The sequence below is a fragment of the Eulemur rufifrons genome, chromosome 26, assembly GCF_041146395.1.
Source record: "Eulemur rufifrons isolate Redbay chromosome 26, OSU_ERuf_1, whole genome shotgun sequence".
Lineage (NCBI taxonomy): Eukaryota > Metazoa > Chordata > Mammalia > Primates > Lemuridae > Eulemur > Eulemur rufifrons.
The window spans coordinates 195,492-210,877 of NC_091008.1; the positions used below are offsets into that span (position 1 = coordinate 195,492).

Sequence of the window (15,386 nt, forward strand, 5' to 3'; positions counted from 1 at the left end):
CTCGGGGCCTCACGTCTGAGGGAGGACAAGGAGGTCGCAGTCACTTGGGGTCTGAGGCCAGGCCGGCAGGCGGCATGGAGGCGGCACCGCGTCCTCTCACGCCGCGGGCACAGCCGCCGCGGGACATGAAGGGCGCTGCGCCCTCTGGTGGCCCGCGCCGGCACTGCAGCCCTCGCTGCTCATCCGGGCGGGGACGGCGGCCAACACTCCCTCCTGGCCTTGCCGGAGAACCAGTTAAACTCCGAGTTCAGCGTCTTCCCAGCCAGGATCTGGAAATTGAAAATCAGACGGGCTCACTGTCCTGTGTCTTTCAGTAAAACGGGGAGGGAGGGAACAATTAAGGGGAAAACATATGGAATGAAATAAGTGTAGATATAAACTTTACAACGGACATCAAAATTCATTCAAAACCATCCTCAGACTTCAACTGCAATGCAAAACTTTAAAGATTGAGGAGGGGTGGAAACAAAGAAGAAAATTTACGTGGCCTTGGGTTTGGTGATGGGTTTTAACACACAACAACAACAAAAGTCTGATCCACAACAGAAAAATAATACCATGTCTGTTATAACGTTCAATATTTATACTCTGTGGAAGACCAAGTTCAGAGACTAAAAAGACAAGCCACAGAATAAGAAATATGTGCAATATACATACCAGAGGAACAATTCACATTCTACATATAAAAAGAAGTCTTAAAACTCAACAAGAAGAAGACAAACACCCCGATTAAAAAGGGGTACAGATCTCAACACACACCTGACCAAAGAACATGTATAGATGGCAAATAATCATACAAAAAGATGCTCAGCATCACATATCGTTAGGGAATAGCAGATTACAGCAGCAATGAGATACCACAGCACACCTGCTAGAATGAGTAAACTCTTAAAAAAAAAAAAAAACAAACAAACAAAAAAAAACAAAAAAAGAACAAACCACTGCTGGAGGAAAGGCAGGAATTCTCATTCATTGCAGGTAGAATGCATAATGGTACACAGTCACTTTGGAAGACAGCGTAGAAGACTAGAATATGTCACCCCAAGATATAGCTCTTTTTCTTGTCGTTATTGTTTTGGACAGGGTCTCTGTGACCCAGGCGGGAGTGCAGTGGCACGAACACAGATCACTGCCACCTTGAACTTCCACGCTGGAGCGATCCTCAGCCTCCCAAGTAGCTGGGACTACAGGCCACCACTGCCAAATAATTTTTTATGTGTGTGCACAGATGGGTCCTTGCTATACTGCCCCGGCTAGTCTCGAACTCCTGAGCTCAAAGGATCCATCTGCCTCGCGCCCGGCCTATAATTAGTTTTTAATACAGAAAATAATTTAAAATCAATCCTGTTTGCCGTGGTAGCTGCGGCCCACGTTATTTCCCAAGAGGCGAAACCCTGAAACTATGGAAACCCCAATACCCAAACTGACCGGTGCGCACGAAAGGCGCCCGCGACGGCGGCGAGGCGGGGCCGGGCCGGGGCGCGGGGCGGTGCCGGGGGCGCGCGGGGCGGTGGAGCCCGGGGAGGAGGCTGGGGGGCCTGGCGGGCCCTCGGGGACTGGGCCGGCGGCGCGCCCCGCCCGAGAGAAGCGCTCGGGGAACGTCCCCTGCCCGCGAGCACCGGGGGCGGCAAGGCCGGGTCTCCCCTGCCTCGGTGGACGCCGCGCTCCGGAGGGCCAGAGGCGGGGAGCGGCGGCCGGTCCCGCAGCCCGCGCCGCATGCAGGCGCCCAACGCCACCGCGGAGCGGCTGTCCCGGCTGCTGCGCGCCCACAACGTGACGCGGGAGCAGTTCATCGCGCGCTACGGGCTGCGGCCGCTCGTGTCCGCCCCGGCGCTGCCCGCGCGCGCCAGCCTGGCCCTCGGGCTGGGCAGCGCGCTCGTCTTCGCCCTGGCGCTCTGCGGGAACGCGCTGGTGGTCGGCGGGGCGGCCCGCGGCCAGGCCACGCGCACCGGCACCGACGTCTTCATCTGCTCCTTGGCGCTCAGCGACCTGTTCATCACCTTCTTCTGCGTCCCCGCCACGGCGCTGCAGAACCTCTCCGAGGACTGGCCGGGGGGTAAGCGAGGCCGCGGCCCCCTTCCCCGCCTCTCCCTTCCCCACCTTTCCCCTCGGGGGTCCCCGCCTCTCCTTTCCGGGGGTCCCCGCCGCGCCCCCCTTCCCCACCTCTCCCTTCCCGGGGTCCCCACCGCCGCCCGCTCCTTCCCCACGTCTCCCCTCGGGGGGGGGGGTCCCCACCTCTCCCCCGCCGGCCGCTCCTGCAGGTGTTTCCTCCGTGTCCTTTAGAGACCTTGATTGCAAACGCCCGGGGCGGCGCGGTGGGAAGTCGTACCCCTCTCTACTTATTCCCCTATCTTTCTTAATAAAAGTAAGACTAAAATATTTCCAATAAGAAAAATAAAGTTAAAAATCTCATCCCTTCATTTCCCCAACCTCCAGGTCACTTTCCTGTTACTCACGTGGCTTCCAGGCAGGTTCTTGTACCTACGCGCATCTATTCACATATAGGCTTGAAAACTTTCTGAAACAAATGTGATGCATTTTCCGAAGAAGAAAACATCTTGGAGTAGTTCTTTTTTTTTTCCCCCCCTAATCTTGTGAACATTTATTAAAATAGTAAATCTTACTTTATAAGAAATGAAATAATATAATTATATGGTCATTTATATTCCTAAGAAAATAACAGTATCCAATTAGACAAGAAAAATTTTCTATTTTTCTGTCACTACGTAACAAAATCATACATAGAAATTTCCATTTTACATGCAAAGTTTAAGAGAATTAATGTTTAAAGAGCATATGTTATAATTTAGAAATAGATTTTGTATAGCACTAGAAAATTGGACTAGTTCTTTTTAAACGTTGTATTAACAAAGTCATTCAGGAAGAAGGAACACAGAAAACATGTGCCCTCTTGGTTGATAAAGGAGAGGTGAAGTTCTCCATCCTTAGAAGGGAGCAGACATTACAGAGGAGCCATTTGGAGCCACTGAGTTAGGAGCAGTATGAGGAGGTTGGGAAAAAAAGTAGATCCCACATTTCCCTAAGGATCAGTCCTCCCAAAGAGACACACATGGAGAGAGTCCTGTTGGGATTCCACAAGCAGAGGTGCATTGCATTCTTGCCACTAAGGCTTGCGTGCTCGTTGGCGAAGGGGCCAGACAGTATAAACATTTTAAAAGATTGGCAATGTATTAACATATTTTTAAAATATTATGTAAATCGAATGAAGCATGTTTGCAGGACAAATATTGCCCAGTGGGCACCAATTCGAGACCAGGGTATTGGAGAAAGTAAACTCAGTTAATCGTCCTTATACAAAGTCTTGGGCAGGGAGTCAGAGGAGAACAAAAGATAAAGGAAGAAATCTGGGAGCCTTTGATAAGAATTATCTCTTTGTTACGACTTGACGAGGAACCAAAAGGGAAGAAAGAATCAAAGATTACTCTTCGGTGCAGAGCCTGGGAGACAAGTTCACCCTGACTTTGCTCTTCCCCAAGTAAAGGTCACATGGATTTTTTCCTACATGTTATCAATGGCTAGATACTGATTTCTCCTCTCATTGTCTTATCACATGCAATTCCATAGCATTTGGAAACTTAGAATCCAGTTAGAGAAAGAAAACATAACCCAATACAATCTTTTTCAATTATTTCGTGTCTATAATGTAATTACCATCATGAAAGTTTTGCATGGAGGCTCAGAATTAACTGTGATACTTACGAAGAGACAGATAAAACTTGCATTCTTTTTGATGTACAGCTTTTCCTGTTTCCTGGCTGCAGGTGCCTTCCTTTGCAAGATGGTGCCATTCGTCCAGGCTACGGCTGTCGTGGCAGAAACTCTCACCATGACCTGCATTGCCGCGGAAAGGCACCAGGGCCTCGTGCATCCTTTTAAGGTGAAGCGGCAGTGCACCCGCCGAAGGGCCTTCAGGATGCTGGGTGAGGCCGCCGGGTGCGCCCTGGCAGTGCTGATGCCGTTCTTCATTGCAGAACAAAGAGACCATATTTACAAACTAGCAGAGTAGCTTCTCCTGTGACTTAGAGGCCACTGGGGTGTGATTTGAGTGTTCCAGTCCTCTCCCTGTTTGCCTCTCCCTCTCCCCTGTGTCTCCTCCAGGCCCACTCCACACCGAAAAATTTATCACTTTGCATGTACTTCTTCAGTTTAAGCCTTAAACTTTTCAGCACTGCTGTCAGCTGGTCTAGAATAGCCTGTTAGTGGCATCCACGTCCACGTTCGTTAGACTGGTAAGCTGCCATCCTGAGTGAGGAAGGCTTTAGGCTGAGATAACAGGCGGGTAGATTTTGGCAGGGGGCAGAAAATGTGTTTTTAGAAAAGTGGGAAACCGGGGCCCTGCTCAGAGGTGGCCCCGGTGGTGAGCACACAATGGTAGGAGGTCACAGCGTGTGTGAAAACGATGGGTACTGAGCCCTGGAGATGCCGGACCCAGACAGATGCCACCCACTCCATGGGTTTGCTTTACGCACCTGGTCTCAGTTTCTGTGACTGTACCTGGCTGAGCACATCGGGATGCACACATACCTCACGGCAAATGGTAAATTCGAAGCAGTGTCCTATAACCTAGTACCTGTAAAACGGGACAATTTCTCTATTCAATAATTACAATTGTGGCATTTAAAACCTTCTTTACCATAAACAGAACTTATGGATTAAGTGAGTCTCAGCTCCTGGAAACCCAAACAATACCCAATATTCTCAATGATTCCACCCAATATGGAAAGATCAAGCAGAATTTAAGCTGGGGAATTTCCCCCAAAGTCAAAGCTGACGCTCTTGGTTCTGTCCTCTTTCTAGTCTGCTAAGATCTGTAGGTTGAAATGCTCCTCTGTGGTTAATCTGTTTTTTCCTTTGCTAAGGGCATATCATCCAAGCAATTCCTCTCGACAGACTCGTGGGGGACAAGGAATTTGGAAGGAGCACCCTGGGTTTTTTTGTTTTGTTTAGTTTTTCTTTTTTACTGCCACGAGCACCCTGATTTTTGAAGTTATAGGTGTTTGTTTTCTAAATAAGAAAATAATGCCTGTGCTATTGTGCTTACGATAAATGTACTTTGGATTTTAAGAAGGAATGATAGAGGGCGGTATCTGACCTGTTTATAGTTATCCGTCCATTCAGCAAACATGGATCTGCCCCTATGACAGCCAGGACTTTTCCCTGGAATCTTATTTGAGGAAACAAAACAATAAAAATGGCATTGTCCTTGCCCTCCAGGAGTTCAGAGGAAGTTGAGAAGAGGTGAGGACAACACAGGCCCTGCACTAGGGATAGCAAGGAATTAGGGTCAGTTTATTAGGAAATGTTGGTGGCCTTCGAAGCCTCCCTAGAGAAAGCGGCTTTTGAGTGAAATCCTGGAAAATGAGTCCACACACAGGCAGTGGGGATAGGGTGGCCCATCCAGGGTAAAGGCACGAAGCGTGCAAAGCACCGTGCATTCTGGGGCACAGGAACTGAAACCAGCTCCCTCAGAACAGGCCTCGGGTGTGAAGACCTTGCACAGGTGTGAAGACCCTGCACGGGTGTGAAGACCTTGCACAGGTGTGAAGACCCTGCACGGGTGTGAAGACCTTGCACGGGTGTGAAGCGGGAGAGAGGCAAGTGAGATCACAGAGCACCTCAGCGGGTTCATCTTACAGGCAACAGAACACCGTTAGAGAGTTTTAAACCTTTAAATCCTGTCCTGGGAAGACTATTCCAGAGCAGTGAAAGAGCAGAAGCGACAACCTTGGAGGAGACCATTGCACTGCTCCGGGGCAGTGACTGGCTGCCCTGAGAATAGGGGGTCTTGATGGTTAGAGAATTATACATGGATATATTTTGCTCACCTGAGGCCTATTCTGATGATTTTAACATTTTTGCAGGTGTGGTCTGGTTGGTGGCAGTCATCGTGGGATCACCCATGTGGCACGTGCAACAACTTGAGGTAGAGGTAGACTCGAGACTGGGATTGATAATCTTATTGTTCAACTATTTTCTCGCCCCTCGTAACAATAATCATTTTCCTTCCTGCAAGAGTGTTACAGAAAATTTGTGTGACCTCATTTATTTCACAGAAGGTTTTTCATGTGGAAGAAAATAATTTGGTTTTTTTTGTGTGTTTGTTTGTTTTTTTTTTTTTTGTGGAGAAAGAGTCTCACTCTGTCCCCCTGGCTAGAGTGCCGTGGCGTCAGCCTCGCTCACAGCAACCTCAGACTCCCGGGCTCAAGCGATCCTCCTGCCTCAGCCTCCCGAGTAGCTGGACTATAGGCATGCGCCACCATGCCCGGCTAATTTTTTTCTCTCTATATATTTTTTTTAGCTGTCCATATAATTTCTTTCTATTTTTAGTAGAGATGGGGTCTCGCTCTTGCTCAGGCTGGTCTCGAACTCTTGACCTCGAGCAATCCTCCCGCCTCGGCCTCCCAGAGTGCTGGGATTACAGGCATGAGCCACCGAGCCCAGCCAGAAAATAATTTGTTTTGAGATTTTTTTTCTCTGTTTTATTTAGTTCTCCTTGATACTATGTTAACACTTTAATGCTTAAAATGAAATTTAAAACAAGTACCAAGGTCACTTTCTACATTTTCCTGCAAGCTGAGCATGCTTTTCCTAGTGCTCTCAAATGCGTTGTTACATTTTAAGAGTTCAGTGATTGCTCTAGGTTTTTCTTTTATTTTCAAGTCATGTAAAAAAATTGTAATAGATTGTCTACTTATTAGTGGATTCCTCTTCATAAGTCTTTTCTTTTTTTTTTTTCTTTTTGAGACAGAGTCTCACTCTGTTGCCCAGGCTAGAGTGAGTGCCATGGCGTCAGCCTAGCTCACAGCAACCTCAAACTCCTGAGCTCAAGCGATCCTCCTGCCTTAGCCTCCCGAGTAGCTGGGACTACAGGCATGCACCACCATGCCCGGCTAATTTTTTCTATATATATTTTTAGCTGTCCATATAATTTCTTTCTATTTTTAGTAGAGGTGGGGTCTCGCTCTTGCTCAGGCTGGTCTCGAACTCCTGAGCTCAAACGATCCGCCCACCTCGGCCTCCCAGAGTGCTAGGATTACAGGCGTGAGCCACTGCGCCCGGCCATAAGTCTTTTCTTATCTGCCTCCTATTCATTAACAAATTGAAATTCTAGTTGGAAACATGTTGGGGATCATCTTATCCAACCTCTCTCCTTTGCCAACACCTTTGTCAGATGGCCCAGCTGTGCGCAGGGAGTCATGGCAAAGGGGACACTATGCTGGTGTTGAGCAGCCCACGCCTGTCCCTTGGGCGTCCTGGAAGGCACGGTAGCCTCACATGGACAGTAGACTTCAAAGACACGAGGGGTTGCTCACACACCCCCTAAGATAATTTGTGAAATAATGTATTCCTTTGTACCTTTTTAAGCAGAGATAGGCAACTGAATTTTACTGGGCATGCCATGTCCATCGGCAAAGATAGTTAGCCCTGAGGTAAGAGTACATTTACAAAGTCACCTGATTTTTTAAATGTAACTGGTTTATTGAGTGAACTGGACTCCACAGGTGAGTGCAAAAAACAGCTTTATTTCTCCCTTGCTCCCTATAAAAATGCCATCTGAGGACTTCTCCGTCTTCCTGGTGAGACACCGTGGACGGAACCTGGAGTGGCAGAGATCAACATTTCTTCTGTCACTTTCAGTTACAAGGAGAGTGTTAGTTATGTTATTAAAATGTCCAGTCCAGCACTACAGTCACATAAATCATATTCTTCATCGATTTAATACTTCTGTCTTGTCCTGGGCTTCAATAGATTTTGGCTTTTCCCTTTGCTTGGGTCCCTCCTGCCTCCCCCGTTCAGCGGCCTCTCTCTCTGCAGAAGCCGAGCAGCAGGATGGGGACAGGAAGGGTGGACGTCACCAGGCTCGGTGCCCTCTGGGCATGGCTGTTGCTCAGCATTGATTCTTGACCTCATGAATTTCTCACGGATAACATCACCGAGGCTTCCGACCCCGCCGTGCCCTCGGGCCGGCAGCTCAGGATGACCTCTGAGCTCCCGCACTTGCAGCCTTGCTGCCGGGCAGCGGGAAGCCCACGGGGCCGGAGCCCTTTTATAAGCGACTCAGTCGAGTTCCCAATTGTGGGGTCCATTTCTGGCACATAGAAAACAGACTTATCAATTTTGAAAAAATAAAATTGTTTTATTATATACTCTAAATATATTTTAAATCTATAACTCATTCTGTTTGTAGAAAGTGCATATAATCCAACGGTCAAAAGCCAGTCCTCACTGTTAAACGGATGAGCTAAATCAGATTTACTTCCTGTCAGGAAAAAGTCTGATTTCATTTTTCAGGTCACATAAAAGTGTACATAGGCAGTCCCACGGCCACCCTCTCATGCCTGAATTCTTTGCTAGCGGGCGGTTGAGCTTGCAGAGAGCCTGCATTTCTCACCTGGCTGCTGCAAAGCACCTCATCCGTCCATCTGCATTTCTCACCCGCGGCTGTTTCTCTCAAGAGCCATGATGTATTTAGCAAATTTCAAGTGAGGGAAGCAAGGAGGTGGTGAAATTAAAACCGCCATCACTTCTGCCGCCTCACTGTATGAAAAATGTGGATTCACAATGTCCCTGTCCAAATACCTTTTTTCCTATACGCCAGGCTTTACTTTGAAAAGAAATGTATCATATTTGAGACTGGCAAAAGCACAGAGCCCTACTATGGGTTTATGACGCCTTGATCAAGGTGGCTTCATTGACATCAGTAATCTGAATTATCTCTTTTTTTTTTTTTTTTTTTTTGGCGCCCCATGGTAAGAGTTGGATTGGGTGAGCCATGTAACTTGTATAAGCTGGGAGAAGGCTGATTATGAAAGAGGAAATGGGAATGTGGGCCCAGCATGACACCCCAGCCTCAGGTGCTGCATTAGGAGAATTTTACAGAAGTATATGCTTTTTTCTTACCTTTGATGAGTCACCAAAAAGCTTCTTTTCCCCCATTCAACTGACATTGAACATTGCTGATAAAATTTGCTGGGAATGTAGGCAGAAATATGTCTTAAAATCTAAGTATTCATCTAGAAAGCTCCAGAGTGACTAAAATGACAGTTGTTTTGATAAATTCCTTTTTACTCCTGTTACCCAGAGAAGTGAATTTTGAATATGCTTTAAGGTTTAGATGGTCCTTGAAATGATCCGTTTTTAGCAGTTTCTATTATTATTATTGGATATGGTATGAAGAAATCGGCAAACAAATACAATCTGAATATTTGTAGATGAGCAATAGTTTGAATCCCAATTTTTCATTCATCTCAGAAGTTAAAAGCGACCGGTTGACTTTTAAATATCTTTCCAAGCAGTCTGATCATTGTAATACGAAATTGCAGTAACAAGAAATGGCTTTTAGTCCTTTCCAACTAGAAGAAGTCTGAAGCCTTGTCTAATCTCTCTCTTCAACAACTGAAGAAGCAAAATAATTTAACATTAAACTAGCTGACATGATGTGCAAAACATTTTTCAATATATATTTGGGTAAGTGTAATGCTTTTTCAGCCAATTGAAAACTTGTGACTAGTGAAAATAAAAGTTGAGAAAGACAAAAAAATGAAGCTCAATTCCATTTAAAATGGGAAAGATGGTTTACAAGTCTTAAGACCTTCCGCATCTAAGTATTCATAGAAAAACCACATTTCACAACAAGAGAACAATTAAAATTGTATCTCATTTCAAATAGGTACCAGTGGCAAATTAGAAAGAGTTTAATGTTGCGTAACAGGAATACTTGGCTGCTTTCTGTTCTTTCGATGCTGACTACTGGTTATTTTAACTGAATTATTCTTATTGTAAAGGTTAAGTATGATTTCCTGTATGAAAAAGAGCACATCTGCTGCTTGGAAGAGTGGACCAGCCCCATGCACCAGAAGGTCTACACCACCTTCATCCTTGTCATCCTCTTCCTCCTGCCGCTTATGGTGATGCTTGTCCTGTACAGCAAGATCGGTTACGAACTTTGGATAAAGAAAAGAGTGGGGGATGGTTCCGTGGTTCAAACTATTCATGGAAGAGAAATGTCCAAAATAGTCAGGTCTGTTTCCTGAAATATTCACCTCTAAAATATTTTTAAGTAGTTGTGCTAGAAGGGACAGCTGCCGGGGACCTAAGGACCCCTAGGTAATTTCGCCAGAGCGTCACTGGAATTCACGTTTAGGGCACTGGCTCTCTGGAGGTGTTTTTTTTTTTTTTTTTTTTTGACAGAGTCTCACCATGTTGCCCGGGCTAGAGTGCCGTGGCATCAGCCTAGCTCACAGCAACCTCAGACTCCTGGGCTCAAGCGATCCTCCTGCCTCAGCCTCCCGAGTAGCTGGGACTACAGGCATGTGCCACCAGGCCCGGCTAATTTTTTCTATATATATTTTTAGTTGTCCAGCTAATTTCTTTCTATTTTTAGTAGAGACGGGGTCTCGCTCTTGCTCAGGCTGGTCTCGAACTCTTGACCTCAAGGGAGCCTCCTGCCTCGGCCTCCCAGAGTGCTAGGATTGCAGGCGTGAGCCACCGCGCCCACCCGAGTATGGGTCTTTCTAAACTTAAAGCACCATGCAAATGTGTTGATCGCTAGTAGGTGTAAATCTCCTTTACAGGAGTAATGGAGAAACTTAGTCTGAATCTCTGGCTTAATCAGATTATTTAGATATATAAGAAAGTGTTGAATTTTAATTCTATCCTTACAGCTTCCCATATTCCATAAATATTGATATTTTATTGCCACAGGCATGAGGCTTTTTAATATAAAGTGAATAAGAGCTTAGTCACTAAAGTTAGACTGCCTAAATTCCCATCCAAAATACATCTTTTACGAGCCATCTGCAAGTAACTTTTTAACCTTTTTTGTGGTTCAGTTTCTGTAACTGTCAAATGGCTCAGTGGGAAGATTAATTACATGATCTGTGCCAACCGTCTGTAAGTGCCGGGCACCACAAGGATGTGGTGATGTGAGAAATTCACAGATGATGATAATGTCGATGCAGGCCGGGCGCGGTGGCTCATGCCTGTAATCCTAGCACTCTGGGAGGCCGAGGTGGGCGGATCGTTTGAGCTCAGGAGTTCGAGACCAGCCTGAGCAAGAGCGAGACCCCACCTCTACTAAAAATAGAAAGAAATTATATGGACAGCTAAAAATATATATAGAAAAAATTAGCCGGGCATGGTGGCGCATGCCTGTAGTCCCAGCTACTCGGGAGGCTGAGACAGGAGGATCGCTTGAGCTCAGGAGTTTGAGGTTGCTGTGAGCTAGGCTAACGCCACGGCACTCACTCTAGCCCGGGCAACAGAGTGAGACTCTGTCTCAAAAAAAAAAAAAAAAAATGTCGATGCAAAAAGATGATAATCAGCCCACAGTAACCTTTAGGGAACTCACTTGAAAAATTTTGGTTGAGTGGACAAGGCCCCAGCTTTATTTAGTAGCTTTGCCATCAATCTGACACATTTGCCAAGGAGAAGTTAACCGATACAGTGTTTCTTGGTGGGTTTAGGAAGAAGAAGCGAGCTGTCGTGATGATGGTGATGGTGGTGGCTCTCTTTGCTGTGTGCTGGGCGCCTTTCCACGTCGTTCACATGATGAGCGAGTACGGTGAGTGCTTGTCGTTCTCATCTGATAGACATTCTGGTTGATTTCCTGCTGGAATAGACCATGAATCTTTGACATTTTTGCTATACACTTGGGTCATCAGATATCAAACATTCCGTATCTTTATTTCCTGTTTTCAAGATCACCAGGCCATTATGTGGTAGGTAATTATGTATGACGATGACCAAATCTTTAATAATTACGAAGCGGAAGGAGAGGTGTGAAGATTCTTCTCCCATGTTATTCCTCTGTTCTAAACCATTTGAACGCTGGGACAGGGTGACATCCTATGAGTGTTCCCTATTTAAAATCCTGACTTGTGTGGTATGAATTTAATAATACCTAGGGTTTCAGTCGGATTTTCAGTATATTCTCTCTGAAAACCCAGGACTTAACGTAGTTCTCAGTATGATTTGGTTTCTGTAACACAAGTGAACATTTGAAGGGTAACTGTTGCAAGTGGACATTTGAAGGGTAACTGTTGCAAGTGGACATTTGAAGGGTAACTGTTGCTTCCAGTTTCCATGAAGCTTGGAGTCCTCAAGTTTAAACGCTATGAGCTCCCTGATATGTGCTGGGCCCTAGGCCGTGTTTGTAAGCCTAGATTCCTTTACAACGGAGACTCATCACAAAGCTTATTTTGTGATGAGAGACATCAGACGTTTCTCCCAAAGTGGTTTTGGGAACTTTTCACAACTTTGACGACTTGTTTGATGAAGTCTTTGATAAAAACAGAGGACAAACAGAAATTGTATGCTTATAAAAATAAATATGCATTCTAAAGTATTACTTTATTTCAGGTAATTTTGAAAAGAAATATGATGATGTCACAATCAAGATGATTTTTGCTATAGTGCAAATCATTGGATTTTCCAACTCCATCTGTAATCCCATTGTCTATGCATTTATGAACGAAAACTTCAAAAAAAAAAATGTTTTGTCTGCAGTTTGCTATTGCAGAGTAAAAAAAAACTTCTCTCTGGCGGAAGGCATGGAAATTCAGGAATTACAATGATGCAGAAGAAGGCAGACTTTGCTGGGAGAGAGAACTCAGTAGAGGAGACCAAAGGAGAAGCATTCAGTGATGGCAACATTGAAGACAAATTGTGTGAACAGCCAGAGGAGAAAAAAAGCTGAAAGGACATCTTGCACTCTTTAGTTCTGAACTCTCTGAGAATTCTGCTTCAGGCAGTGGGCATTAATTGCAATGATGTCTTACAATTAATATCCATCGTAATCTGAAGAGAAAATTATTTTGAGCAAAGGTCAAAGACTTTTTTTAATTCTAAAAATGGTGACAGGAAGAAAACACATCATTTTTCCATGAAAAAAATGCCATGAAGACACATGAGAACAAAATTGTGAAAAATGAGTAACATATACTTGGAGATTATTGATGTGAATTTTTAAAAGTCTTGTAGAGAAATTAATATTCTTTGCCAGCACTTTTCCTCCCATGCAGTCAGTATAATGTGACTTTCAATGTATTGCTAAATTGGATGAAGAAATAACTTTAAAATGTTATCATCTTTCCTGAATATTAAGTTGGTAGTTGAACACCGTGATGTCATTTCTAGTGCACTGTTGAAATTAGGAGGTACCGCCTCTCGCAGATGAGGTCTGTGCCCTCATCTTTCAGGCAACGAAGACAGAGAAGCAGCTGGGTGACAGGCGCGTGGACTGAGAGGCAGTGGCCTTCGTCGAGGCTGGAGGCCCTCCCGGCACCTCGCCGGCTTGCCGTGAGGACTGGCCTGTCACTGAACCTCGCTAAGCCCCCATGTTTTCAGAGTGTGCAGATATTTCAATAGATTCTTATACAAGTATAAATTACAGTGTCAAAAGTAAAAACATTAAAATTATTTTCATAAATGTTAAGTTATGCTATCTGTTATAAATGTTAGTTTTCTTCTAAATATGCAAAATAATGAGCCTTAAAATATAAGCTAATATTAATGAATATCATACATTTCAATAAAATAATTATTAAATGATTATTTAAATAGAGCTAGAATTTGTATGGTTGTCGAAAAATTTACTTACGTTTTCTCTTATTAAAAACTCCCATGGGCCAGTGGCTCATGCCTGTCATCCCAGCACTCTGGGAGGCTGAGGTGGGTGGATCACTCGAGGTTAGGAGTTTGAGACCAGCCTGAGCAAGAGCAAGACCCCCGTCTCTACTAAAAATAGAAAGAAATGATTTGGACAGCTAAAAATATATATAGAAAAAATTAGCTGGGCATGGTGGCGCATGCCTGTAGTCCCAGCTACTCGGGAGGCTGAGGCAGGGGGATGCTTGAGCCCAGGAGTCTGAGGTTGCTGTGAGCGAGGCTGGCGCCATGGCACTCTAGCCCGGGCAACAGAGCGAGACTCTGTCTCAAAAAAAAAAAAAAAAAAAAAACAAAAGAAACAAAACACCTCCCTCCCATGATTCTAGAGTTCGGCGTCCACGTAGTTACAAATGTAAAAACTAAGTGTTCCTTTCATACATGTTATCTTTACACCTGACTGATACATACAAGTTTAAGATGGATGTGAGTTAGTATTTCAAATGTCATTAATAGTGACATGTCTAGTGAGGGTGACATCACTAGGCATGCCAGCTGCTGTGAGGACCAAGCTAACCTGCGATGCCACCAAAATCACACATTGGGACACATGGCATAGGGAGAAAACGGACACTACCAAGAAACAACACTTCATCACTCACAGTGTCTGACGCATGGTTGGGGACGACTGATTGTCATTTTCATGATTAGTAGGAGTAATGTCATGAGCAGTAGTTGTAGTAATTCTGCTTATTTTTCATGCTGTGGCTCTCTGATTGTTTCTCGGCAAGGTCGGATCCTATGGCATCGACCAGGTCGCTACTTCTCTGCGTAGTTGTTTCTTCTGAAAAATGTGGTGCTTAGAAAGAACTTTGAAATTTAGTCCAGTTCAAACATTCCGAGTCTTCAAGAGACTTAAGATGCCTCTTGAAAGTTGGGCTCTTTCTGTTCTGGGAAGGAAAGCAGAATTGAGTTTAAAGTCCTTTTAAAGTCGTAAGGGCATCTGGAAACATTTTAATACTGTATCAAAGACCACCTCCAACAAAAACAATGTATCTTAAAATTGCCAAAAATGTCACCTAACTTCTGCATGTGTAAGCCCCTTTTCTCGGTTAGAGTGGAGTGATTTATAGGTACAGTGACGACGCTATGTGTGTTGGGGTGGCAGCCTGCTTTTTTCTGCTGTTTACCAATTCCTTTTTCCTCCCGAGGACAGGAGGAGGAGGCTGGAAGCCCCCGATCCTCCCTGGTTCTCACGAGTCGAGTAGTTATATCTAGCAGGATTTTCTAAAGTTTTCCCAAGACATTTTGGCCCGACCACAAGGGAAGGCCCACAGCCAGACAGAGGCCCTAACTTCATTCCCAACCAAGTGCAGGTGTCCAAGGCCTCTCTGCCTGTGGAAAGTATTTCTAGACATCCAAGCAAATGAGCAAATCTCTGAACAATGGGGTGATAGTCAGTGTCTGGAAAGGGACAGTCCTGGTGGTCTCCAACTGGGCTTATGAGTATCAGTCAGCACTTGTATCATCAGTGGCCAGACCCTGAGAGCCTCCAACACAAATTAAATTAAACTAAGTCAAATTAAATTAACCAATGTACCTGGTCAGTCGCTTGAAGACTCTTAGCATGTGTGAACTAGACTGTGTTTCAGAGTTCTTCCTAAGCTCCACAGTTTCCAGAAGAAACGGCCACACAGCAGTAGTGACGGGGCCGATGCCACAGGACAGGACCTCGCCAAAGGCCAGGAGCCTGATGGTCG

At 45.2% G+C, this 15,386-nt stretch overlaps 1 protein-coding gene across 1 annotated transcript; it reads left to right on the plus strand.

The window, feature by feature from the left end:
• The first annotated feature begins 1,716 nt into the window (after positions 1–1,716).
• Positions 1,717–12,783, plus strand: QRFPR (pyroglutamylated RFamide peptide receptor). The gene is given in 8 exon segments (XM_069459196.1): positions 1,717–2,056; positions 3,783–3,941; positions 5,883–5,944; positions 9,807–10,042; positions 11,487–11,584; positions 12,382–12,564; positions 12,567–12,704; positions 12,707–12,783. Coding segments are annotated over 8 exon segments (1,293 nt in total).
• The last annotated feature ends 2,603 nt before the right edge of the window (positions 12,784–15,386 follow it).